General features: G+C 38.0%; 1 protein-coding gene across 1 annotated transcript; it reads right to left on the bottom strand.

Moving 5' to 3' along the window:
• Nucleotides 1-25,791, bottom strand: TOP2A (DNA topoisomerase II alpha). Its single transcript, XM_024745565.1, has 35 exons — nt 25,660-25,791; nt 24,635-24,790; nt 24,328-24,418; nt 23,850-23,913; nt 22,216-22,361; nt 21,925-22,022; nt 21,457-21,669; nt 20,939-21,112; nt 20,648-20,749; nt 20,396-20,533; nt 18,885-19,023; nt 17,711-17,868; nt 17,285-17,410; nt 16,531-16,641; nt 16,281-16,386; nt 16,080-16,189; nt 15,734-15,826; nt 15,213-15,327; nt 15,001-15,122; nt 13,661-13,809; nt 11,670-11,901; nt 11,347-11,481; nt 11,022-11,222; nt 10,648-10,843; nt 8,677-8,768; nt 8,409-8,573; nt 8,201-8,284; nt 7,132-7,314; nt 6,722-6,812; nt 3,459-3,611; nt 3,116-3,239; nt 2,952-2,995; nt 2,391-2,531; nt 1,749-1,948; nt 1-1,097 (listed from the first exon to the last, which is right to left on the bottom strand). The coding sequence occupies exons 1-35, from the start codon at nt 25,678-25,680 to the stop codon at nt 969-971; spliced, it is 4,602 nt and encodes a 1,533-aa protein (XP_024601333.1). The 5' UTR covers nt 25,681-25,791; the 3' UTR covers nt 1-968.
• Nucleotides 25,792-27,972: the final 2,181 nt, after the last annotated feature.

Below are 27,972 nucleotides of genomic sequence, written 5' to 3'. Positions count from 1 at the left end.
TCTACAACATTTTATTGAAGCACAAAATTGTTGGAATTAAGCTAAATAGAAAAAACATAGTAAATATTTACGAAAAACATTGATAACACCACTCAACTCACACACATATAACGAATGCAGGAAGGTCTTAAAAAGTTTACAAGTTGAAAATTATGGAGATTTCCTCAAACTGGATGTAACAGCTCGCTGCTGAGTATGGCATCAATATAATATATAAGATCTTTGAGGGAATGCCGTCCCTGACTCTTCTGCAATCTAGTGCCTCCTAGAAATTTGTTCCCTGGGAGATTCAGACTCACAGGCAGCCAGAGGGGACAAGTCAAGAGTTGAGATAATCTCAACTTAGGGTCTAATTTTCTTCATCCAGTTGACTGTGTTGAGGTTATATAGACACAGCCATGGTGTTTTTCTTCAGCTTCTTCAAAAAGATATGAAGAATATGAACAATTTTTCACTGCTTAAAAATTCAGCACATAAAAGGCTGAGCGAGAAGTATTTGGTACTGGAACTACATAAAGTTCTATCTGACGGAAAATTATCTGTGAAACTAAGATAAAAGAGAGAAATTCATCACGCTGTATCTCATATTTACAGGAAGTAGGCAGAGTAGAAACTTTTATGTCAAAGTGCTCCAATTTTAGCTTAATGAGTGGTCAAGCTACATTATGCTGAAGTGACCACACAACTGCCTCCAGAGCCCAGAAGAACCTAAAATCAGACTTAAAAGGCAAAAGAAAACAGACTCAATACATATACAAAGCAGAGAAAAAAACAATCCCATGAGATGGTCACTACTTAGACAGTGTTATATAAAGATAAGGGACACTTGGGCTCTACTTCACTTTGATGGTTCTGAATTAAAACTACCTTCCCCAAACTAAATTCAGAGGGGAAGAAACTGAGATTCACAAATTTAAAACCAGTCTTGAGCTCAATAAGACAATTACTTAAAATAATCACCTCACATTTTAAAACAGATCATCTTCATCTGATTCTTCAAGGTACTTTATAGGTTTCTTTGTCCGTCCTGATTTTGCCCGAGAAGCCACAGCTGAGTCCAAGTCCAGATGGAAGTCATCGCTGTCCTCCTTGGGTTTCTAAAAGAGAAAAGCCCAAGTAGTTTGTACAATGTCAACCTGACAGCAGAATTTTGATGCAAAAAATATATCAACAGACTACAACTCAAGGAGTTTTCCACCTTCTAATGAGTAGTGAGAAATTGGGACTTCCCTGGTGGCACAGGGAATCCGCCTGCCAATGCAGGGGACACAGGTTCGAGCCCTGGTCCAGGAAGATCCCACATGCCTCAGAGCAACAAAGCCTGTGCACCGCAACTACTGAGCCTATGCTCTAGAGCCCGCGTGCCACAATTACTGAAGCCTGTGTGCCTAGAGCCCGTGCTCCAAAAGAGAACCACAGTGAGAAGCCCGCGTACTACAACGAAGAGTAGACCCTGCTCGCGGAAACTAGAGAAAGCCCACGTGCAGCAATGAAGACCCAACGCAGCCAAAAATAAATAAATAAATTAAAAAAAATAGAAAGAAGGAAAGAAATAGACCGAAGGCAACTCTCTCATTGACTAATTAGTGGCATATTTAACTTTTTTACAACTAAACTACATAGAGTAAAAGGCTAACGGACTATGGGATTTAAATTTATTTCCTTAAAAATGTGCCAAATTATTAGGAGCAAAGCTTGGTTATGTGCTTCAAAATACCTACAGCAAAAGGACTGACTAGGATAAATACCTTGCTTGTGACTGCTTTAGAAATCATTTTCTCAAAATTAGAGTCAGAATCATCAGAAGTGGACGGCTTCCTTTTGCGGTGACTCTTGGTTTTGGGGGGATTAGGCTTTTTAGAGACATCAGAATCCAAGTCTGGATCCTTTTTGGTTCCTTTTGGTGCAGCCCTTTTTTTGGCCCCTGTAGTAGAGGTGGAAGACTGACCTGCAAGTGAACACAGGAATTTGTCAGGGGCACTCTTAGCTGAATTGTTCCCACAGTGAACCTTCTTTAGCAACCTGTTGACTGCTTATATTCAACATAGGAAAAGACAACCTAACAGAGATGAAATGCATTAGAGAATCAAAGTATTCTTAAGCATATGATTTTTCTGTAGGTATATGCTTCATGTTAAACATTTGCAACTGTTTCTAACTCCCATCCCTGTCATAGAAATGAGCTAACTAACACCTGGCATTTTGAGAAACATGCTATTTTTAAACCTTTTGACTAGCAGTTTTGATTATGAAGATCTAAAGATTTGTTTTCATTTGGTAAAGGCTTGATTTCAATATCTATAGTAAATTTGGGGAATAAAAATTGAAGCTGACTTGTGGCAGCCAGTAGTTAATCCCAATATTAACCCATCTCAAAGACTGAGGCTCACTTTTTGCTGCCGTCTTCTTCACTGTCACATTCTTTTTAGGAACAGGGTTTATGGTTTTAGTTACAGCTGGGAAATCAGTAGCAGGAGAGCTTGGAGGAGGTGGTACACTATCCTTGGCATCATCAGCGTTAAGGTCCGTTACTTCAAATGGAAAGGAAAATAATACATATGAGCAATACATGAAAATCTGTTTACTGCTTTTGTCCCTGCTCTGAATTTCTATTTAAACACAAAGTCTGTGACTTTCCTGGAATATTTCAAACACACTTTTATAACTCTGTTCTAATTACTGAGTTCTTCATGAGCAAACAGTTAAGTTTTTGTATCTCTAGCACCTAGCATAGTACCTGGCAAGCAAATGATTACTTTTAGTACATTTAGTTTAAATGTAGAACCTATTTATGTGCAAAACTAAACCTAATGAACAATATCAATGTAATGCTAACAAGAACCCACATTTATTTTCAAAGACAGGACTTGGATAATGTAGGCCAGGTTAGAAGCCGGGTGGACCTGAGTGCTCCAGTAAAGCAGACATCTCAGTATTTTTACTTAACATACCTGATGTGGCACTTTTCTGTGGCTTCAGTTCTTTGTTAGTATGTCTAGAATAATAATAATAAAAAAATCCTGATGACCAATTCTAAATGTGTCAAACAACAAAGAATATATCATCAGCTATTAAAAACAATCATGATAAAATCCCTCTTAGAGAGGATGCTTACTTTGGGGAGGTTGTGGTCCCAGGTGGACTAGCATCTGATGGGACACAATCTTCATCTTGAGTGTTTTCATCAAAATCTGAGAAATCTTCATCTGAATCCAAATCCATTGTGAATTTGGTTTTTGCTGTTAAAAATATACATATACAAAGAATCAAAGAGGATAATAGGAGAAATATTTAATCCACAGATTAATATAACATTTCCTGAAGATATAAGCTTCAGTTTAATCTTCTAAAAGATGTTTTAGTTTCTCAAAAATGTAATTACTGCTCTAAGATATAACAATTTCTGGGATTATGTGCCTTGAAATAGATTGCCCATTCAAATCTTCACTCTTCCTTACTTGCTGCTCTCCGTGGCTCTTTTTCTCGGGGAGGGACATCAAAATTACTTTCGTTACTGCCTATATCTGATTCCGAATCAGACCAGGGGTTTCTCTTTTTGGCTTTCTTGACTGGTTTAAATGGCAATGTAGTTTGTTTCTTTGTCTTGGTACCTGGAAGGGAGATAGGAATTAACCATGTTTACATATTCTTTGACTCACTTTTCTCCATCTATCATCCATCCATCCTTCAAATATTTATTGAACTCTGTGCTAGTACTGGGAATAGAATGGTGAACAGTAAAGGACATAGTCCCCCTTTCTGTGGTGCTTATAGTTTGGTTATCTAATCCCACATGGTATATATGTTTACATAGGGCATGTAGTATGTATGCATATGTATATAAATAAGAGGGTTTTCCAAGAAAGAGATGCTTAAGTTAACCAGCTGAAGGGAGCTGGGTGACAAAACATTCCAGTTTAGGAAATAACATGTACAAAGCCCTGTGAGAAAACATAGTGCACTTAGGAAACTGAAAGAAATCCATTATGGCTGGAAAACAGAAGTCAGAGGGAGAGTGGCTGGTCTTTTTAAAAAAATCTTTGGCTGCACCCCGCGGCATGTGGGACCTTAGTTCCCTGACCAACCGGGGATCGAACCTGCGCCGCCGCCTGCATTGGAAGGCGGAGTCTAACTACTGGACCACCGGGGAAGTCCCAAGAGAGTGGCTGGTCTTGTTAAGGATTTTGTTTTAAACAGGGAACAAATATGACCAGATTTGCATTTTAGAGTTCTCTCAGACTGTAGTGTGGAGATGGGAAAGGCACAAGAACAGATGCAAGATCAACAGAAGGTTACTGCTGAAGTCAAGGCGAGGGGAATGGCTCAAAGGGAACAGAATGGCTGGGCCCGAACCTCGAGGAGCATTTAATGGCTGAGTTAAGGAGGTTTAAAGTCACTAAGTCTTGTTAATTCTTTTCCTCAAATGTCTCTCATACCAATCCTTTGCTATTTATTTCCCTCATCTAGGCCCAAAGATAAGGACAGACTCCTTATTGATCTGACTTAGTCCTTTCTTCATATTCTTCCTTCAAACACCTACCTATTTCATATCTCCTAGTTGAATCTAATCTTATCCACCCTCCTCCAACAACCTGGTTTTCTAACTCTCCATAATCTGGTTTAACTATTTTCTACTATTTTCCACTCTGTTAAGGGGCCTTCTCATCGTCCCATGCATATTATATGTCCATTTGCCTTCTCCCAGTCTAGGATACCTAAATCTTACCCAATCTTTAAGACTCTAAACCAAGTTTTACCTCCTTCACAAAGCCTCTGCAATCTACATGTACCCACACTGATCTCACCTTTCTCTATCCCTACAATGGCTAGTATGTACTGCTTTACCTTTCTTTCCTGATAAACCTCTTGAGGGTAAGTGCCATGCTTCCCCACTTCTTGTGTCCTCACAAGATTTGAGATAGTGATGGGAAACGTGAATGTTCAAAATACTTATCTGATTCACTGCTTTTATATGCTAATCGATTGCTAGGTAGGTTTAAAGTTAAATATGTGCTGTATTATAAGGCCAATATATAACTTTCCACAACACAGCACACACAACATACTTTTATTACTTCTTTTTAATACTAAGATGTTTCCATTTGTTTTATTCATCTTTGTATTCCCCACAGAACTGAACGTTATCTATCAAAAGTAGATACTCAAGGATAGACATATACATCAATCAATGGAATAGTTAAGAATCCATAAATAAACCTTAATATTTATGGTCAATAGATTTTTGGCAATGGTAAAGACAATTCAACAGGGAAGAAGGTTTTTCAATATATGGGGCTGGGTCAACTGGGTATCCACATGCAAAAGAATGAAGTTGACCCCTTCCTTATGCCATATACAACTTAATTCAAAATTACCTAAATGTAAGAGCTAAAACTAAAAACTCTTAGAAGAAAATAAGGGGTAAATCTTTTCTTCTTTTTCACCATGCCGCACAGCTTGTGGGATCTTAGTTCCCCAACTAGGGACTGAACTCGGGCCCATAGCAATGAAAGCATGGAGTCCTAACCACTAGACTGCCAGGGAATACCCTAGGGGTAAATCTTAATGACCTTGGATTTGGCAAAAGATTAGATATGACACCAAAAACATGAGCAACAAAAGAAAAAAAAAAAGATAAATTAGACTTCATCAAAATTAAAAACTTGTGCTTCAAAGGACACCATGAAGAAAATGAAAAGATAATCCACAGGCTGGCAGAAAATATTTGAGAATCATATATCTGATAAAGGTCTGGCATCTGGAATATAAAGAACTCTTACAACTAACTCAACAATAAAAAGATAAATAACCCAATTAAAAAATGGGCAAAGGATCTGAATAGACATTTCGCCAAAGAAATATAAAAGCCCCAAAGTGGAAACAATTCAAATATCTAGCAGCTGGTGAACAAATAAATATAATGTGGTATATTCATACAATGAAAAACTATTTGGCAACAAAATAGAATGAAGTATTGATACATGTTACTACATGAATGATCCTTGAAAACATGCTAAGTGAAGAAGCCAGCCACAGAAGAACGTATTATATGATTCCATTCATATGAAATGTCCAGAATAGGCAATCTAGACACAGAAAGTAAATTGGTGGTTGCCTAGAGGGAGGGGGAGTTGGGAGAAAATGGGGGGTGACCAGTAATTGGGTACAGTGTTTCTTTCCAGGACAAGAAACTGTTCTAAAACTGAGTATACTAAAACCACTGAATGGTACACTTTAAATGAGTGAATTTGGTATGTGAATATCTCAATGAAGAAGTTAGAAAAAAGCAGATATTCAGTAAAGGCATAATCAAATGGTTAACAGAATTTTTACTTCTATTTAATTTACTGAGTGAGTGTTAAGTATATCCCAGGCATAGTGTTGAACTCTAGGGATAAAACAACATGACTAAGATATGGTGACTGTCCTCAAGAAGCTTTACATATGAATATATTACATATATTAAAACCTCATAACTGGCTAGAAAGTGAAATCTAATAAACTGAACACTTTCTTTAGATCCCAACAAAGTATTTCATTACAAAATGATCTCTTCTAAAATAAATCAAATCCCAAGGACAATGTTAGGGAAGTTCAAGTATACTTCAGATATAGCCCTTCTTCATGTACCTCAATAAGAACTTTTGAACATCTATATGGAACGTACTAGGGAACAAACATAATTTAGTCTCAACTAATTTTCCTTAAAATGTTTTAATACCTGGTTCTCTTTTCTGTTTCTTTTCTAATCTCTGTTTTAGGCCTTCTATTTCCATTCCATCCTCTCGAGGGCTTCCTTCAGTATTTTCATTCTAAAAGATAGCAAGACAAAAATGGTTAAGTTCTGCCCGTTTATTATTTGGAATAATATAAGGTCAAATATACAAATATATATCTGTCAAAGAGTGATTTTTTTTCCTTTGTATTTTGGCTAAGAGCTCTGAATAAAGAAGGGTATGGGTATGACTTTTTCAAGATACTTAAACATTAAAAAAATCAGGCTCATAAGAAAGGAAAGTTATGATTAGTTGATAAATTCCTGAGTATGGTATTAGAAGTTTTATGATTAGTTCAATTTTAAGTGGGAAAATATTTAAAGTGTTTTATGTATAATGCTTTCAAGAGTATTACCTTAATTTTTCTTTTAATTTTCTTTTCTGCCTCTGCTTTCATCTCTATGGTCACTTGGGGGATGACTCTTTTTCCACATGGAGAAGGCAAAACTTCTGCCCTTTGTGTTTTTTTCCCCTTTGCTTTCCCACCTTTCCCAGGAAGTCCTATTTGTTCATCTTGTTTCTCCTTTGCTTCAACAGCCTACAAAAGGTTGATATAAGAAAGCAAGTTTAGGGAAGAGATATGGGAACATATGTATAACTGATTCACTTTGTTATAAAGCAGAAACTAACACATCATTGCAAACCAATTATACTCCAATAAAGATGTAAGAAAAAAAAAAAAAGAAAGCAAGTTTATAAGCTAACAAAGACATTACAGCATCGATGCCACTTTATAGGGACAGAATAAAAGGCAACGGTTAAACTGATTTCAATTTGTTACATCTTAACATAAATTTGTGATAAGCTGTTCTATCAAGTATACCACCAACATTAAGGCACACTTTGTAAACTCAATTAAGAAATAAGAAAGGACATGATTCCAGTAATGTACATTTATCCAATCAACCGATTACAAGCTGGACATCCAAACTGAAGTACAATAATATAAATCTACATGTTAGGCCTTTTATCTTAATTTATGAAATACTTTTTCTTATGTTAAGATAATACTGGAGAACAAACCACATTAGCAATTTTGGTAACAGAGGATCTCCTGAAACTACTGATTAGCTAGCCCTGAAGGAAACTGTTTTTGTCCTTTCAGGTTTACTTGAGGGACTGGGCTGGTTTTCTTCCGCGTTTGAATTCTCTTTATCTTCTCAGTCCCAATAGGTGAAAAATCAACTCCTGCCCTTTCCCCTCTTTGTCCAAAAACTTTTAGGTAGTATGTTTCTTGGCACCATTTACTTTATTCTAACTAGTTTCTAACAATCTGTTATTTTATGTGTTATCTTGGAATGTATCTCCATGCCTCCTATATTCTTTCTATTGCCAATTGTGAAATTTCTTGACAAAGAGGTATATTGCTAGAATACATTATTTCATTAATAAAAATTCTAACACAGGCATTATAAACTACATACCTCCAGCTCTTCAATAAAAGCAGCCAAGTCTTCTTTCCACAAATCTGATGGACTCTTTCTCTTTAATGTTTCTAGCTCTTGCTCCTTCATAAGACAGTCAGAAAATTAAGTTAATTTATGTGCATAAACAGCATTTTCCCAAAGCACACAATTTACTTTCACCATTGGAATACAACCAAGCAACATGTACTATCCATCAACAACTCACTTTTTCATTTCTTAGTTTGCACAGTTCATCTTTCTTTTCCTTGGTTAGATACCAAAGAGGCATATCAAGAAGGTAGTTGAAGGTTGGTCCAGAATCTGTTACAGAGTCACTCTTTTCAGTTTCCTTTTCATTGTCACTCTCTTCATTTTCTTCTTCATCTGGAACCTAAAGGAGAAATTAAAATGTAGCTTTAGTAGGAAATGCGAAACATAGACATTAGACTATACGTAGTCTTTAATAATACAGAAAATGCTAACCAAGAAATTACCTTTTGCTGGGCTTCTTTCCAAGCCTTCACAGGATCCGAATCATAACCTCTTTGAATCAGAACTTTAATTAATTCTTTCTTAGGCTTGTTTTCTGTTTAAACAAATGTGAACAGAGATAGTAGTTTTGAGCAATATTTTAGGAAAGGGATAAGGTTTTACCATATTAAGTGAAAAGATTAAAACTGGAGATTAAACTGTCTTCTTCCATAAATTTGTACATCCTGGTGGATAGTCAAGTCTGCTCCTAAACCACTGACAAATGTAAATTACCACAAGGGGGCAGTCAAATCATATATGAGGTAGTGACTTAACCATAACTTGAATAACAAGACAATCAAAACCTTTATTTCTGATAAATATTGACCTCAATTATATTCCCTGGTCTTCTATTTATTTATTTTTAAAATTTATTTATTTATTATTTATTTTTGGCTGTGTTGGGTCTTTGTTGCTGAGCACGGGCTTTCTCTAGTTGCGGCGAGCCAGGGCTACTCTTCGTTGCGGTGCGCAGGCTTCTCATTGCGGTGGCTTCTCTTGTTGCGGAGCACAGGCTCTAGGCACGCGGGCTTCAGTAGTTGTGGCACGCAGGCTCAGTAGTTGTGGCACACGGGCTTAGTTGCTCCGTGGCATGTGGGATCTTCCCGGACCAGGGCTTGAAACCACGTCCCCTGCATTGGCAGGAGGAGCCTCTCCCGTTGCGGAGCACAGGCTCTGGACGCGCAGGCTCAGCGGCCATGGCTCACGGGCCCAGCCGCTCGGTGGCATGTGGGATCTACCAGGACCGGGGCACGAACCCGTGTCCCCTGCATCGGCAGGCGGACTCTCAACCACTGCGCCACCAGGGAAGCCCGGCAGGAGGATTCTTAACCACTGCGCAACCAGGGGAGTCTCCTCCCTGGTCTTTTAATTTCAACACCCGAGTGGGCAAGTTTTTAGTGCCACCCATTCAGACATTGATTTCTCTTGATTATAGTCCCCTATTATGCATTTGTTCCCTTTTTTCTATAGCACCCCTCTCCCAAAGTTTACTGCAGTCAATTTGTTAGACTTTGAGGGACACTGAGAGTTACTAGCTATAATAGAGTGAGGTTTTGAGTACCACCTTTCATCAATTAACTTGATATAGGTCACACTTTTAGGCCCTCTATATTTACTCCTCAAGAAGACTGGATAGTCACTAGTATTTCCTAAATTCCAGTCAACTAAATACTCTTTACTTTTTATTTTTCCTTGAGTCATATCCAATATTACTTATTTTAGCTTTGTCTTAAGCAATATCATCTGTGAAATTAGGGGACTGATATGCCATCATTATTGTATTTTAAAATATCCATGAAAATGAACATGTAACTACTAAGTTAAACATTTTCATGTACCATCAGAAAATGATCCTGTGATCACTGGTAACTTGTGTTGTCATGTTTTGGGACTTGCTACTACAACCCATAGTTACCTGGCTTTTCTAGTTTACTCTGGCCAGAGCTGAGCCATTTCTTTCAACCCTCCAGCTTTAGTCAAAACTGTTTTCTTCCTGGTTACTTAAACTCTGATTTAGTTGCTTCTAGAATGTCTTAAAAAAATTCCCTTAGACATAACTTTCAGTCTTGAGTATACCATTTACTTATAATATAAGCCATTTAAAATCCTCCTTCCTTTTTTTGTTTTTCTATCAGACTTATCTCTGCTCTTTATCAATCAGTTTACACTGGGACCTCTTCTAGCTCTCTGTTCTCTTCCTGTCTAAATGTTAACTAAATCTTGATTTCTCATGATGCTCAATCTAGGAAAAGCTATCTCTTTTAAACTATAAATGCTAATTTAGGTATTTGAAAGAAATACTTGTACGTGTAACCAGTGGAAATAAACGGATTTTGCCCGCCCTCTCCATCATCCCTCTCACCAAAAATGTTTAAAGGAAGTGAGGTACGATAGTAATTTTAGTACAGGAAGTTATTGTTCCAAAAACATACCAATGATTATTTTGCCATCTATTTTCTCTAAGATAAAGCGAGCCTGATTATTCAGTTTAGCAGATTCAGCGCCAAGCATTCCTAGAAGCCATTCTTTTCTTAATCCATAATATTTAAGCCTGAGTTCAAAGAAGTCTCTTAGAATATCCAACACTGTGTCATATTTCTTTAAACAGCCTACGTGGTCAAAAAGCACCTAGAAAAGAAAAACAAGATTGGAGTCAACAACAGATAAATTGGCTAAACTTTAATCGTTTTAGAGAAATGACTTTATCCTTTGAAACTGTAAAAGTAGCCTAAGATATCCTTTAAAAATTGATATTAATCTTTAATATAAATGGAAACATACATATTTCTCATGAAACAAGACATACCATAGAGTTGCATGTGAGACTAGTTTGGAGTTTGAAGACTTTGTGTAGTCCAACTCTCTCTGCCTCTGCCAGTTTTTCTTCAGTCATCTTCACAACAAACTTCACAGTGGTGTCTGTGTGGTATTCCCTGTAATCTGTTATCAGAGGGGGTGTCTTCTCAGTGCCATTCAACATGGGTTCTAGAACCTGTTCTTTATATGTCTAAAGAAAGAAAGAATCCTTTTGTAAGTTTCTCAAACATAGGCTCCTGAATATTCAACAAACATCAGTATAAAAGGTGTTTCCCCTATCACAAAAATCAAAAGAGAAACCCATAATTACTTACCTGGGTCCATGTTCTGATGGGAAGCTCTGAGATTTCAATGGTTGTAGAATTAAGAATAGACATTTCACCACTAATCACATATTGATTTGGAGCCAGCTCTTCAATAGTACCCTTGAAGTTCTTGTAACTTGGAAGCTAAATTAGTATTTTAAAAAAGAATATTTTCTAAATGTGATACTAAAACAAATTCCAACAGCATTAAACAATAAATCTAACATTAAGCATGAAATAAATTTTCTATTTGTGTCTTCTTTAACCATATCAACTGCTGAATTGAAACCAGAGGAAAACTAATAAGGTTCCTAGTACCACAGAATAGTTACCATTGGCAAAGGTTCTTCTCCATCCATCAAACGTCTGATGTTATTCACAACTTCACGAACATCAAAGTTGGGGATTTTGCAGGACCACCCAGTACCAATTCCTTCAGCGCCATTTATCAGCACAGTGGGTATAATAGGAATGTACCATTCAGGCTCAACACGCTGGTTGTCATCATATAAAAACTTTAACGTGTGATCATCTTTTGGTGGAAATAACAACCGAGCCAAAGGGCTAAAGAAAACAAAGAATGTTATTTTAGAAAAATATTGGCTTTGACACAACTTTCACGGAAAGAACATATGTTATCTCAGATATATACATGAAAATTACTTTGGCTTTACTTGCTGACTAATATTCATTTACCAATATTATTTATTGAGTACTTTCTACATGCCAGGCACTGCAGATATAAAGCCTCAGTCTTTAAGGAGCTCAGTATAGGGAGATATTCTAGTACAGGCATTTTGTCAGGCGGTACGGTAAATGCTAAATAGAAAAATAAAGTAGCTAAGATTGATTGAGGGGATGCTAAGGAATGGTAAGCACTTTCTGATAGGATAACATTTGAGCAGAGAAGAAACTGAGAGAAAGAGTACTGCAAGCAGAGGGACCAGTAAGTCAGAGGCCCTGAAGGCATGTTTGACTATAGGCAAAGAGGCCAGGTGTGTTTGAAGCAGAGATAGTAGGAGATGGAATCAAAAGACATGGGGAGTGGGAGCACATATCATATAGGGTCTGGTTTGCTAAAACAGGGCTTTAGTTTTTCTCTGAATGAAGAAGTTGGAAGGTTCTGAACCACAGTAACCTATTTTAAAAAATCAATTGGCTGTCAAAAGAAAGAAGAATGGTAGACTATAATAGTCTGTATGAATATAATGAATGGGGTGGCTTAGTATTTTTCCAATGTGGGGCCCACAGGGATGCAAGTGTGGAGAAAAGGAGTCAAAGGTAACTCCAAATTTTGAGCCTGAGAATTAGAAGGATGGCTTTCCATTTACTGAGAAAGGGACTAAGGATATGGTTTTGAATTTAACGTTTGAGATACTTATTAGACATCCAGGTGGTAAATGTTGAGAGGGGACATGAAATTTAGAGGGTAGGGCTGGAGCTATGAGACTGGATGTACGAGGTACCATCCATGGATGGGAAGGCAGTATAGTTAGTGGAAAGAGGTCTGATGAAGGAGCCCTAGGGCAGGCCAGTATTTGGAGGTTGGGAAGATGAGAATGACCCAGTGAAGACTAATAGGGAGGAGAACCAACAGTCTGGTGTCTTGGAGAACAAATAATGAAAGAAGACTTTCAAGGATGGAGTGATTACCGTACCCTATGCTGTTGAAAAGTTGAATAAGATGACAGGTGAAAACTGACCACTCATAATGTACTTTCCACAGACTTGTAAAGGAAGTAAAATTTCAACTTGTGGTATTTAAGAAGAATCAAGTTCTTCTTTACTCCGGCTCAAACTCTACAGGGTTTCCCAACCTTGGCACTACTGCCATCTTTGTTCTTGGCCGTGGGGGTGCCGCCCTGTGCATTACAGAGTGTTTAGCAATATCCCTGGCCTCTGCTCACTAGATGCCAGTGGCATAGCTCCCTAGTCATGACAATCAAAAGTGTCTCCAGACATTGCCACATGTCCCCTGAAGGGTAAAATCTACCCTGGTTGAGAACCACAGCTCTATATGGAGAAAGAGAATAAAATAAAAGAAATGGGAGTAAAACCATTTATAGTTTGGCAAGGAAACAATACTTCTAAGGGATACAAAGGCTAAGCTATCAAACTGAAATAGAATTTTGACTTTCTACTCATTGCAAACAGTAGCATAGTTAAACTTTAAAGAGCTAGTTTTAAGCAATTAATAATCCAAGCATCTGCATCAAAAATCTATTTTCCGATTAACTGGATTTTTCTATTTTTGGTCAACTAAATCTCACAATACTTCAAAATTGGAAATGGCAATTCACAAAAAAATCGGAAGCATACCCACCTGAGCATTGTGAAGATGTATCGAGGACTAGCAGAATCCTTGCCACCATGCAGCCTGGTACCAAACTGACCAATGGGCTGCAAGAGGTTCAGATTATTGCTACCCACAAAGTTCTGAGCCAAGTTGATAATGGTCATCATTAGTGACATCTGTGGGCGGGGAAGATTCATTAATCTAATCTGTAGTCTCTCGACAAGAACGTGCTTGTTATCACGAGTGTGTTTCACTATAATCCTGTAAGGTTTTATGAAGTGTAGGTATTTACTGGCTTTTCCCAGATAAATACATGGCAGGAGTAGTACCCTAAACCTAAGAATTCTGGCTCCAAGTTCAGGGATCTTGCCTTCCAGTAATTTCTATCAAGTCCTACTCAACCTTGAAGGTATAGCTCCTCTAGTCACCCTCAGCAGAATGAAATACTTCCTCCTTTGTGTGAAACACTTTGCTCATTTCTATTCTAGCATGTATCACTATTCTATACGGGGGTGTGTGTGTGTGTGTGTGTGTGTGTGTGATATAATCCTCTGGTTAAACTGTGATTATACCTTAAAGGTAGAGAACATGTATGATTTATCTTTGTATACTTGGTACATGCTAAGCATTCAACAAATGTTTATTATGTGAACACGTATTGAGTACCTGCTATATTTTGACTGAAGCAACAAGCAAGACAATCATTACCTTTAAAGTTCTAGAAACTTATAGGCAATCTAATTCTTTAAAACTGTTTTACATAATAAATGCAAAAAAGCAATTTCAATTACAAAATAAAAAATGAACAGGTGTATGTTTGTATTGATATAAAGTCAAACAATTTAGACATATATGAAAAATTGGAAAGTTGCCCTTTCCAATTCCCAGAGATAACCAAAGTTAACGATTTGGAGTATATCCTTCAAGTATTATTCTGCCTCTTTTTTCTCTTCCCTCACCTGACAATAGAACATGGACATTCTTCAATGTTAGTACATATAGATTTACTTAAGTTATATCACTGATTCCATTCATAGATGTGTCATAATTTATAATAATTTTCCAATTGATGGACACTTTCCATGTCTAAATTTTGGCATAACAAAGTTATAGCAAACATCACTAAATCTCTTTGAACACAGATCCTTGCATATCTTTTGATCTATTATAGTATCCTTACAGGAACATTATTTTTATAAACAGATTTGTTAGGTCAAAAAATAAGCAATTTTATAGTTTGATATATTTCACCACATTGTTCTCTACTATGGATGTATAGCTTATACTTTCATCAACTGTTTGGAGAACGACTTTGCAGGTATTTCTGCTATAATGCTTTCTGGAAACATTATAGATTATGTGTTTACCTCACCATGATGATAAGAGGACATCTCAGCTACTGACCCAGCTAACTGGGCAACCTTCACCTCTCGCTTGTCATTCCGTTTGAAACATGTAAACAAAACCTTTCTCTGACCTGGCTTCAAACCTTTAAAATGAAAGAAGTGCAAATATTAATATCCTCAAATGGACCATTTCGGGGCATTGATTCCCATCTTATGATAAAAATAGAACTCACCATCCACCATAGATGGGATAGACCTCTCATTATCAGAATTTGAGAACAGGATAAGTTCCTTATTTATGAAGTCATTATATGTCAGATATGTGGTAGTTTGCCCGTATAAGTAATCCTGAGGAACCAAGGAGAGTATTACATGATCTAGTTTAAAATAAAAAATATCACTGGTCTTAACAATGCTTAATACAAAAATAAAACAAAGACACATGTTAGCATTATCACTTCTATGATAATTGCTAACTCCCTCAAAAGCGAAGAATTATGAAGGATTTTATATGTTTTAAAGACAAAATGAACTTAATTGCTGCACAATCAGGAAACAAGTGCATTGACTGTAGTTTCTTTCAGGTCCAATACATTTATGCAGCAGTCTAAATAAGAGTAAGGATATTTATAAATAGTTATCCATTAACTTTTTAACTGAGGTACTTATTATTCAGTAACTTTAATTTGCTATAATGTCAACTCTAAAGGTAATAAATAGTACATTTTGTGAGATACATTTAACATTTTTTTACCTCAGGAAGGCCAAGTAACTTTCGTTGCCTTCTATCTTCCATGAAATGAGTTAACCATTCCTTTCGATCATCTATCTGTTTTTTGCTAAAGGCCTACAAATTAGAAGATGAAAAAGATGTCACTGGCATGAATAGGTTCCAAAATATTTCTTCTATAAAAAGTTAACAAATAAACAACAAAAACTCAGTTTCTAAAATATCTGGCTCCTTTCTTTGGGATATGCTTACTAAAAACAATCTATTTTATAAAACATTTTATTATATGAAAATTTAAATGTTTCAATTGAATAGTTGAAGCACTGATTTCTAAAACTAGAAGGTATGTATGAAATACACTCAAACTCACCAGGCTGATTGCAGCATCATCTTCAGGACCTGAATATTTGAATTGGATACGATGTCTTTTCATATCTGCAAAGTACTCTTTAGCTTCTTTTGATGTGCTGGTGCCCAAACCTACAAAACCAAGAACACCAAGTCACTCCATATAATATTGTACAATGGTATATAACAAAATGAGAAGTTCTATGTGAGTTTCATTTCAAACCTTTGTAATACTTGACTTTCCATTTTTTATGATTTGGCGTAGAACTCTTCCATTCTTCAAACTCAGGAAGGCTATAGAATGCCACTTCTTGCTTGTTTTTAGACACCTGAGGTAAAAAACACATTGCTGTGGCTTTCCACACTGCTGGGTCCCCTGCATACCATCATACATCACCGGGGTTATATGTGTATCCAAGGTTGAGGAGAAGGGCCTTAAAATATCCATTATGGTATCTTAGAAATTAGTATACCTTTACAATGGGAGTGATAAATTCCTCCAGAAAACGATGGTGCAGAAGAGAGGGCCAGTTATGATGGATAAAATTAATCAGCAAGCCTTTGATATGGGAACCGTCTTGGTCCTAGAAATATTTGGAAAGCCAAAACACAAAAGAATTGTTTAGAAACTAAAAAGATTATGATCGACTTACTGGTAATTTCTCAAAATATTTTCTATGGGGATTAAAAAAAAGGCTATTCAAATTCAGACTCACTTAACTTATATATGTAATATACATAAAATACAAACATAATATATCTTATTAGATGTGGATTAAAAATAATGAACAAAGCTCCAGTTAAGTAATTTCCTTTCATGGCAGAAAAGCAATGCAACAATAAGATGTGTTTAATTTAGGTTAACCATCTAAAATATTTGCTATCGGGCTTCCCTGGTGGTACAGTGGTTAAGAATCCGCCTGCCAATGCAGGGGACACGGGTTTGAACCCTGGTCCTGGAAGATCCCACATGCCGCGGAGCAATTAAGCCCGTGCACCACAACTACTGAGCCCGTGTGCCACAACTACTGAAGCCCGCATGCCTAGAGCCCGTGCTCCGCAACAAGAGAAGCCAACGCAATGAGAAGCCTGTGCACTGCAACGAAAAGTAGCCCCTGCTTGCTGCAACTAGAGAAAGCCAGTGCACAGCAATGAAGACCCAACACAGCCAAAAATAAATAAATAAATAAAATTAAAAAATTTAAAATATTTGATAACAAATCTGACCTGATCTGTCATAATCATTATCTTCCCATAACGCAGAGTCTTCAATGAATCTTCATCTTCATAGTTTTTCTTGTACTGAAGACCCACAATCTTGATTATATTGTTAATTTCAGCATTTTCCATTATCTGAAATGGATGTATAGCCAAAAAAGTACTATTTTGTTTATAAACTTTAAAAGAACAAAGAATTACAACAGTATATGTTGCTTGGGTTTTCTTGAACTCCAGTATTTTGAGTTACTAGCCTATACGTCCGTAAGCAGAAAGATCTGTTAAGATATGCTACAGTGTACCCAATTTCCTAAAATAACAAAAAAATATCCAAGATGTATTTCAAAATGCCCAATAAAGGAATGAAATACAAGCATGAAGTCCTGCATTATAAAATTAGATTTAGATTCTGAAGATAGTTTTTGTATATTCTACCTGTTTATGAGAAGCTTCTCGAACATTAAGCATTTTTCCTCTAAGAGGGAAAACCCCGTACTTGTCTCTCCCAACCACACCAAGGCCTGAAACAGCCAAAGTTTTAGCTGAGTCTCCCTCTGTCAGGATAAGTGTACACTCAGTGGAGTTTCGACCTCCTAAAATAAACAAATTAATATTAGCACATTTAGTTCAACCTCAAATATACTAACTCAGACATGTGATAAAACACAAATAATTTACAATTCATAACAAGTTGGCTGAGGAGTCAAATGGAGCTAAGTAATTAGATACATAGTTTAGCTTAAGTTTGTAAGTTAATAAAGTCTTAAGTTTCTTAGACTAATTTCTCATGACAATTATACTGTTGCTAAACATTCATATAATCATATTACATTTAATATATTTGTTGGTGATGAGGTTTAAGACATGCTACCCCAAAATATGGCACCTTGGCAGACTGAATATCTCAAGCTGAGGGAATTTTGAGAAAATGGTAGAAGCAGAAAGATCTCCTGACCTCCCCGTTAAACTTCGCCCCTGAAGCATGTTGTAAGACCCTCACGAGGAGATGCCCTCTTTATACCTGGTGGAAAGGAATATTCTAATCCAAGATTGAGGGTCACCAAGAAGAATCTGAATGAAAAGGCCTTGCTAAGTTTCCCCAAGTTTACTATACTTAGCTCATAATCATTATCCTATCATATCTTTCCACAACTTTCCATTCATCAAAGCTAGCATAAAACCACTTAGGTTTAACCATTTCTTTGGGTCTGCATTTCCTTACAATTTTCTGGTGTCACAAAAAATCATATTAAATAAATTCACATGCTTTTTTCCTGTTAATCTGTCTTTGTCAGTTTAATTTTCAGAGATAGCCAGGGACCTAAGAAGGTTGAGAAGACTTTTTTCTCCTCTACATTAGGTAATAGATTACTGTATAAACATTCTTGTTTTATACCCCAAAATAATCATCTCAACACTACTTTTAACAGCTAAAAACTGAAACGACCCAAGTGTTCAATAACAGGGAACTGGTTGATTTTTAACAAAGTACAAATATTCCATTGAGTATTAAGTGTCAAGGGAAAAATACCCACAGTATGCTGTTAATGAATAAAACAAATAACTGAACTACGATATTTAAAGTTTGGAAACATTATTAAATGTGTACCTGCATCGTTGGCATCATCAAGTTTGGGAATTCCTTTGATTCTGTTATGTTTTACAGCTGAACACTTCTTGTTTAACTGGACTTGGGCCTTAAATTTCACCCAGTTTAGTATGCTTTCTACAATACCACAGCCAATTGCCTGAAAATGAGAGGATTCATGTTAGGGAAGAAGAGTTCTGTCAGAAATCTGGAGTACAAATGAGCTCACACAAAAATAAAAAGAATTCAAAGATGAAAAGAGGTAGAAAAGTAATGTCTGGTTAGAGGGTGGCACATCTTCCTGCCTCAGGTTACCACTACTGAGGGAGCTGCTTCCTTTGGGTTCATTCATTCAATAAATATTTACTGACTACATACTTATATTGTGCCAGGCACTGAGCTGCATGTGGAGATCTATTGGTTAAAACAAATTAGACATGGTCCTTGTCCTCAAGGAGTTTAGTTTACTACAAGGAAGACAGAAATAAAATGAGAAATTACAAGTGTGACAGGTGTTACAGATAAGTGAAAAGCATGTTACATATAGTAATGCATGTCCAGTGTTATATGGGAACAAACTTAGGGAAAGAAGTAGAAAGTAAAAGCTTTCCTGAGGAAATGACATTTAAGACCTAAAGTAGTTGGGGACTTCCCTTTGGTCCACTGGGTAAGACTCTGTGCTCCCAATGCAGGGGCCTTGGGTTCGATCCCTGGTCAGGGAACTAGATCCTGCATATATGCTGCATCTAGAGTCTGCATGCCGCACCTAAGAAGTCCGCATGCTGCAACTAAAGATTCCGCATGCTGCAACTAAAGATCCCGCATACTGCAATGAAGATCCCACGTGCCACAACTAAGACCCGGCACAGCATGCATGCATGCATAAATAAATATTAAAAAAAAAAAAAGACTTAAAATAGCCAAGTGTAAAGCATTTCAGGCATAGTAATCCTCTGCCTGAAATGTGAAAAAGCTCTAAGGAGGGGAAGAGTACTCTGCTTTTGAGTAATTTAAAGCCAGTAGAAGTGAAGCTTAGATAATGTAGGAAAAGTGGTACTGAGATGAGGTTGGAAATGGCAGGGTCTTGCAGGCCAAATTAAGGAATTTGGATTTAGATTTATGCAACCTAGTGGTTAGTTGGGGCCTTTGACTAAAACAGGAAATAGTTTTGTTTTCTGGGGGTGGGGGAGTTCCTTGTATGGCGATCAGTTAGTACGGAGATAACTAATTCAGTTTTGGATGTGTCCACTGAGAGCAACTTTAGGCATTCAATGCTTGGTAAGCAGTTAGATGGGTTAAATTCAGAAGTGATCTAAACTGGTGACATGTAATGGGTAAATATAGATGGTGTATAGATGGTAATTAAGGGCTTGGTAAGACCTGGTAAGAGGTAAGAGTTGTTTTTTTATTTCCTTTTCAGAGTGAGAAGACGTGGGAGGAAGCTTTATTTCTGCTGAGAACTAAAGGGGTGAGAAGGGCAATGGAAAATAAAGGAAGGTGCTTCTATTTTTTATTTTCCTCTAAGTACTCACAGCTTTGATGAATTTTTCACTCAACTGGCACGTTGATCCAAAGCTCTTGACTTGTAAAGTCATGTTCTCTTTTGTCTGGGAGTCGAAGGTTGGGTTTTCAATCAAGGCATTCACAAAAATCCACATGTGATTTTTTACCTGCAGTAAAAGTTGATAATAAATCACTAAAACCTTACTCATGCCTTGCTTTATTTATAGCCTTTCTCTTATTTCTTGACTTTAGAAAAAGAACACTGTGTTAAAGTATCATACCTGATGTGCTTTTACTGCAACACCACCCTTGTTCTTTTTCTTCACCACATCAACAAGTTTAGTCACAATCTGATCAGCTACATAATCAACATGTCTGCCACCCTAATGAGGAAAAATACCAAACTGTAAATTCATTACCCGCAAAATTATAATAATAAAACATAAAAAAAAAATCTAATTTAGCTTCCTTTATGCCAAGGTAGCCAAATATTCAAGTTCATTTTATAAATTTAAACAATAATTCTTATATGTAAAGGTAAATCATGATTAATAATTCAAAAATAAAATTACCTTGGAAGTAGCAATGCTGTTGACAAAGCTGATTTGCTGAAAGCCTTTTTCACTCATTGTTAAACACACTTCCCACCTGGGGTTTACTTGTTCATGGATAATTTTCAGTGGATTGCCAGTTTCATCTACCTTATCCTTCAGATACATATCTACATAGCTACGGAATCCTTTTATCTAAACAGGAATTAAAAATAATAGTATGAAAAATTTATTTAAAGTAAATTAAAAAGTAGATTGTAAAGATTTTTCAAAACTAATGAAATGGTGTTCACTGATGGGCATAAGAGGATGGTCATTAAAAGACACAAAAGGATTTATTTAGGAGATTCTTTGAGAAAGACTTCAGTGAACTTAAAATGAGCTAACTGATTTAAAAAAATGTAGCATAATGTTTTCTTTACAGGAACATATTTGAGAAGTGGTTAAGAAAAATATATGGGATGGAAAAAAAAAATCAGCATTGCCTTTGACAATGATCACAATAGGCCCTCATTGCCCACACCCAGGAAAGTACTTACTGGAAGCTTATTTCCATTGAGAAAGACCTTGACATCTTTAGTGGATCCAGCAATATCATATGCTCTTCTAACCATCAGTGCAACAATATCTTTGTCCAGGCTTTGCATTTTAAACTTAGACAAATCAGGGTGGAAGGTAATACATGTATAATCTTCTCCACTAAAGGGCTTGAGTTCCATCTCACCAGCTCTCCCCATGTTATCCCTCCATGTCTATGGAAATAAAGAATAGAGGAGAGAGAAGAAATTCAAGTAATCTCACAAACTAGAACTAAATAACGCAAATTTACAAGTCCTAAAAAACCCTCCCAAACAAACAAAAACCAAAAAACCCCCCAACTCCCCCAATATATGTTTATGAATAATTTCCCATGATGTAATAGCTTATAATTATGTTAAACCATTAATACCAATATAAATTGCTATAGTACAATTTATAATCAAGGCACAAGATACCTATTTACTTGCCTGTTTGAACATTTTCTTGTATTCTCTACTGGCTGTTTCCACAGTAAATTTGGTACTGAATATGTTACACAATTTGGCTCCATAGCCATTTCGACCACCTGGGCAAATAAATGTAAAATACTATTTAATTGTTCTTATCTCATTAACAGCTTTATTTCTTAATCACTGGCAATGTTATTCAATTACAGAGATTTATTTCCATGCTTTTAACCTTTATGCCACAGACAGTCATTTAAAAGATGTATTTTTTTTCAGCAACAAATATGTTTTTTATTTTCCTCAATACTCTACCCGTTACTTTCTTTTCTTCATCATCATAGTTACTAGAAGTTAGGAGCTGTCCAAAGATGAGAGCTGGGACATACATCTTCTCAACTTTGTGTTCAACAACAGGAATACCTTTTCCATTATTCCATATACTAATTAAATTATTCTCCCTAAGAAAAGAAGAGTGAAAAAATTTTTTATAAAACAGATATTAAAGTAGTGCTTAGTATTTTTTAATATTTAAATATTATTATCTCTAAAATACATGAGTTCACAAGTCTCAATTTCTTTATGATGCTTTTTCATATATACCTTTTGAGCGTCGGCATGCTCAGTTCCTAACACTCCTGAAATAGGAGCCCGGAGGAAAAAAAAAAATCAATCCTTTTCCAACACCTGAGCAGACACTGATAATATTGAAAAAATAGGAAATTTTAAAATGTTAGGATAAACAAAGGGAAATGATTTATGCCCAATGGAAAGAAAAGGACAAAATTTGGAAACAATATTATTATATCACTTTTAAGGGGATCATCTGTACTGTCCCAGCACCCTTAGCTTTCCCACCCAACAAAGTACATTGCAAAACAAATATGAAAGGACATTATTAATTGTAAACTTCCCTGCTCGCTAATAAAATGCTAAAAATTTATTTGGACTTACTTATCTCTTAGTTATTTTAATTCTCAGAAGATAATATATTTTAGTTATAACCGGAAACAAACTATGGTTCTTATTACAAATAGTACTGAGTATTATCTACAAAAAAGACTAACTAAATCTAGCTTAACATTTTTAAAAGACTATGATATCGAGTCCTTAGGAGCATTTGAGTACATCATTAACACGTTTCCCAAAAAGAGTCTAAAGTATAGTTTATGTTATAACTCATCAGGCTAATAACAAGGGGAAGCAACACCCTGACTACCCACAAAGGGGGACATTTATAAGCAGAAATGTTAGATCAAATTATTCTCTATCACCACCTGCTGGTTTACTATTTGAATAGCATCATGAGAAAAAGTTAACACCTATAGACTCCAGAATACTTAGAGCAGTTAGTGGAGATGCTTACTAAAATATTTAGGGATGAAGTGTCATAATGTCTGTAATTTATTTTGAAATGATTCAGAAAAAATATAGATGGAGCAAATATGGCAAAGTGTTGATAACTGTTGGATCTAGATTGTAGGTATCATAGATTGTTCATTTTAGCCTTCTACCTTTCTGCACTTTTGCAAACTCCCATTTAAAAAAAAGCCAGGGGATTTCCCTGGTGGCGCGGTGGTTGAGAATCTGCCTGCTAATGCAGGGGACACGGGTTCGAGCCCTGGTCTGGGAAGATCCCACATGCCACAGAGCAAATAGGCCCGTGAGCCACAACTACCGAGCCTGTGTGTCTGGAGCCTGTGCTCCGCAACAAGAGAGGCCGCGACAGTGAGAGGCCCGTGCACCGCGACGAAGAGTGGCCCCCCCTTGCCACAACTAGAGAAAGCCCTCGCACAGAAACGAAGACCCAACACAGCAAAAATTAATTAATAAACTCCTAAAAAAAAAATAAAAAAATTTTAAAAAGCCAACTTTACTATAAATCAAAGTAAATGCAACTAACAGTAACAATGAGCTATAAAAAACAAAAGACTAAGCAAGAGACTTACGGGTCAACTGTGACTCTAATACAAGACATTTTTGGGTCCCTTTGTTTGTTGTCTGCAGCATTGACTGAAAGAAGATAAAATACACATTAGTAAAAAGTTAAAGTATTTGAAAAAACATCCTTTAACTCTAAGACATAAAAAGAAAAAAATCGCAAGCAGCACAGGAATAACATTAATGAGGTTCATTTAGCAATTTTTATTCATGGGCCTGTTTCTAGGAAAGAAGTCAACTTCCTAGATTCCAGGAGATTGCCTCACCTTTGCCAACTGTTGTTTGAAAAGATAGGATTTCTGGCTACAGAAGGTTTGCTAGGAATGATACTTCTTAGAAAGGATCTGACCAGTGGACCTTTGTATTAAAGAATATACTCACCTGCATATAGCTGATTCACTTTGTTATACAGCAGGAACTAACACAACATTGTTAAGCAATTATATTCTAATAAAGATGTTTAAAAAAAAAAAAGAATACACTCACCTAGAATCTCATCAAAGATTTTGTACAAACCAGGAACAAAAGTGACTTCCCTACAGTTAATGCCAATATCTTCATCGTAAACCCACATTTGCTGGAAATAAGGCAAAGAAATATGGTTACTTTGACCATATATTTATTCTATGTTACCATCATGATTACTGTAAAGTCTTCTGGATTAGCAGGATAATATACATGATAGATTAGGTCAGTTCCAGTGACACTCCAAGTAAATGAAGTACAGAAAATTAACCTGGAAAAGCACACATTTTAACTACTTGGTAACTGCATTTAATTAGCTTGGTTTTACCTGGGTCACTGATTCCACAGAGCCAATGTAGGTGTCTGGGCGGAGCAGAATATGTTCCAGTTGTGTTTTCTTTTGATAGATTCTTTCAATAGACAGTCTTTTCTTAGCATCTTCATTTTTCTTTGTTTTGTTGACTTGCATATTGTCACTTACAGGCTGACAAATTTTTAAAAATTGAAGAGAAGGTATTTTGAGCCACGGGTGTATCAGAAACCATAAGCAAAACACCTATCACAGCGATCTGCTTACACACACTATAACAAATCACAGCCTTTTAGTAGTTATCAGTGGAGCTGACATCGTTTTGTACAAACATGGCAGTTTAAGTTACTGCAGCCAGGTTCCCAGGCGTCCGTTTAAATTGACATATTATTTTGCCAAGTGTGTCTGACATGGAAATATTTTTACGTGTTACACGCCATCAATAGCATACACCCCCTTCTTTCACCGACTCCACACATATTTACGGAGTGCCTACTAGGTCCCAGGCAAATAATAGATTCTCATTCAGCAGCAGCAGCAGTTTGCGAGGCTATGGGTCCCATCCTTTGGGCACGTTAACGTTTTGAACACTGGAGGGATGTATTTTGAGCACCCCGGGGCTGCCGGCAGCACGGTGGGAACCCTGTGCCTGGCTCGGCCCCTTCCAAGGTCAGGGGCGTTCAATCCCATTTTCAGCCCCAGGTAGAAGAGGAGAGAGCATCTGTCTGTGCCGCTTAAAGCCCCACGCGGACCATGATCCCACCGATCTACTCCAGGACTAAGTGAATTCCTAGGCACAGTAAAAACACAACTGCACACCCTAGAAGCCAGGTTAGCCGATAATACTTCACTGTTAGCACGAGAAAGGGGTTTCAGCCTCTTCGCGATTACGCCGAGCCCAGGGGACCCGGATCGACGCGGAACACCGGCTCCCAGTCAGCCTCTGCCGGACCACTGCCCAGGCGCCTCCCTCTCTCACAGGCAGCCGAAGGGATGCCGGACCGCGTTGAGGCCCCGCGACGCGACCCTTCCGCGAGTCGTACCTGCAGTGGCGACATCTCCATGGTGACGGTCGTGAAGGACGGCTCGAGAACCCTGCAAGCGACTAAGCCGGAGCAAATTGAGACAATCACGGAGCAAACCTCTTCTCCACAGACGTTCGTCGGTTAAGAGAGCGCTTCCACTCCGGTTTGAGCGTTCCGCTAGCCCGCCCAAACCAGGTAAGCCAATCCCTGAGGCGCTCTCACTGGCACCGATCAGAAAAGCCAATCAGAGCTGTCCTTTCACATTCACCAATGAATGACTGAGCTGGCCGGGGGCCCGTTCGAATGAACCAATTAGGCAAGGGAAGCGGGACTAGAGGACATTCAAAAGGCACCACTCGGAATCGTAGCCGAGAGACGGACAGGGAAGCTAGCCAATGACAGGGGCTGGCTTGTTCTCCGTGTGTAACTCTGAGGAGATCCGCTGTGGAAGTGGGAGGGGTTTTTCTGAGGTCCGAGCTGGGGTAAAAAGAGAGAAGTGGAGGGTATGTATACCTCAGGAGCTGCTAACGTCTTTCAGACCACTGAAATCTAAAAACCGTCCTCCATCCTGAGGGTTGTTTTTTTTTTTAGCGAGAAGAACGGGAGTCCTAGCTCCGTTTCCTGAGGAAACAGCGCCGGCTTTCTGGACAGACACCCCGTGATTTGGTTCAGTTCAGCGAACAGGCTCTGGCGTCTGCCTCAAACTCCGTCCCCCCCACCCCCCAACTTTATTTATTTATTTAATAAATTTATTTATTTGTCTGCGTTGGGTCTTCATTGCTACGCATGGGCTTTCTCTAGTTGCAGCGAGCGGGGGCTACTCTTCGTTGCAGTGCGCACGCTCGGTGTTCTCTTGCTGCAGAGCACGGGCTCTAGCCGCGCGGGCTTCAGTAGTTGTGGCACCCGGGCTCAGTAGTTGTGGCTTGCGGTCTCTAGAGCGCAGGCTCAGTAGTTGTGGTACATGGGCTTAGTTGCTCCGCGGCATGTGGGATCGTCCCGGACCCGGGCTCGAACCCATGTCCCCTGCATTGGCAGGCAGATTCTTAACCACTGCGCCACTAGGGAAGTCCCCCAAATTTATTTTTAAAGAAACAAAAGCTGTATAGTTGGTGGGTTTTCGTATAATAGAAGGGCATAGAGAGGCCACACAGAAGAGAGAGCAGCATTCCAGGCCCCGGGGAAGAGCAGCGTGGGGCTGCGACTGGTCAGTCAAAGGGAATAATTTATAGTCACCACCTCAGGAGTTGAGGATGGTTTAGGAGCCATTCTAAGACCATAACTTTTCCCTCAGACGGCCAGCAGGATGCCCTCGTACTTGTTACTTTTGCTCTCCTCTGATTTAAATTCCCTGAGCCCTGCAGTCCAGATTTGACGAGGAAATGCCAAAGACCGAAGTGTTTACTCTGACGTCTAAATGTTTGAATGGGTTTCTTCTGTCCTCCTCAATCCACAAGGTTAAAATGACAAAAAAAAAAAAAAAAAAAAAAGTCGTTGCCCTTACAAGATGCTAGAAAAAATAACTGCACAATTAGAGTGACTACGAACCCATCAGGACCACCTCCTTCCAATCATTATTCCCCTAGTTTCAATCCCAACTCAGCAATTTGCCAGTTGTGTGGTCTTGATGGAGGCAGGCTTCTCGGTGTTTTCTTTTCCTCCTCTCAAAAAAGAGAAGAAAAATAACTTACCGCAGAGTGGTGAGAGGATTACAGGACATAAACATAAGGTGTTTAGAATAGTAAACTAACAGTATCAGAATCAGGAAGCAGGGATTTTCCTTAGGTTGGCATGACAATTTGTGGATTTAATCCTTCTTCTTTTTCCTTCGAAAAGAAATCAGGTCAACCAATTGTTAAATCACCGCAGAGTAGCCAATGCCCACTCTGCTGGCAAAGCCCCAGGGAGGGCCAGTGAGGAGGGGGTGTGTTGTGACAGGAAGTCAGGGATGGAAGTGGCCCACAGACTAGGGTAATTGGAAAAGCCAAAGGAATGGAGCTTTGGCATTGCTCTGGTCCCTGTCCTATTGGTCTCCTGGCCTCCAGTAGTTTCTGAGTGTTTTCAGCTCCACCCTGCTCAACACCTGCTCTGTACTGATACAGAAAGGCAGCCTCAGGCTTCCCTGGTGGTGCAGTGGTTGAGAGTTCGCCTGCCGATGCAGGGGACTCGGGTTCGTGCCCCGGTCCAGGAAGATCCCACATGCCGCAGAGGGGCTGGGCCCGTGAGCCATGGCCGCTGAGCCTGCACGTCCGGAGCCTGTGCTCCGCAATGGGAGAGGCCACAGCAGTGAGAGGCCCGCGTACCGTAAAAAAAAAAAAAAAAAGAAAGAAAAAA

This window comes from Neophocaena asiaeorientalis, unplaced genomic scaffold, assembly GCF_003031525.2.
Source record: "Neophocaena asiaeorientalis asiaeorientalis breed wild unplaced genomic scaffold, Neophocaena_asiaeorientalis_V1.1 scaffold1, whole genome shotgun sequence".
Classification (NCBI taxonomy): Eukaryota; Metazoa; Chordata; class Mammalia; order Artiodactyla; family Phocoenidae; genus Neophocaena; species Neophocaena asiaeorientalis.
This window is presented reverse-complemented; position numbering and strand designations above follow the sequence as displayed.

What these genes read in the sequence shown, in the direction of transcription:
- TOP2A (XM_024745565.1), bottom strand. Translation starts at nt 25,680, where the DNA reads ATGGAGATGTCGCCACTGCAG. An exon ending in GAGAAGCTTCTCATAAACAG is followed by an intron (nt 17,411 to 17,710) that starts GTAGAATATACA and finishes CATCCATTTCAG; the next exon opens with ATAATGGAAAATGCTGAAAT. An exon ending in AGTTACTTGGCCTTCCTGAG is followed by an intron (nt 15,328 to 15,733) that starts GTAAAAAAATGT and finishes TTGGTTCCTCAG; the next exon opens with GATTACTTATACGGGCAAAC.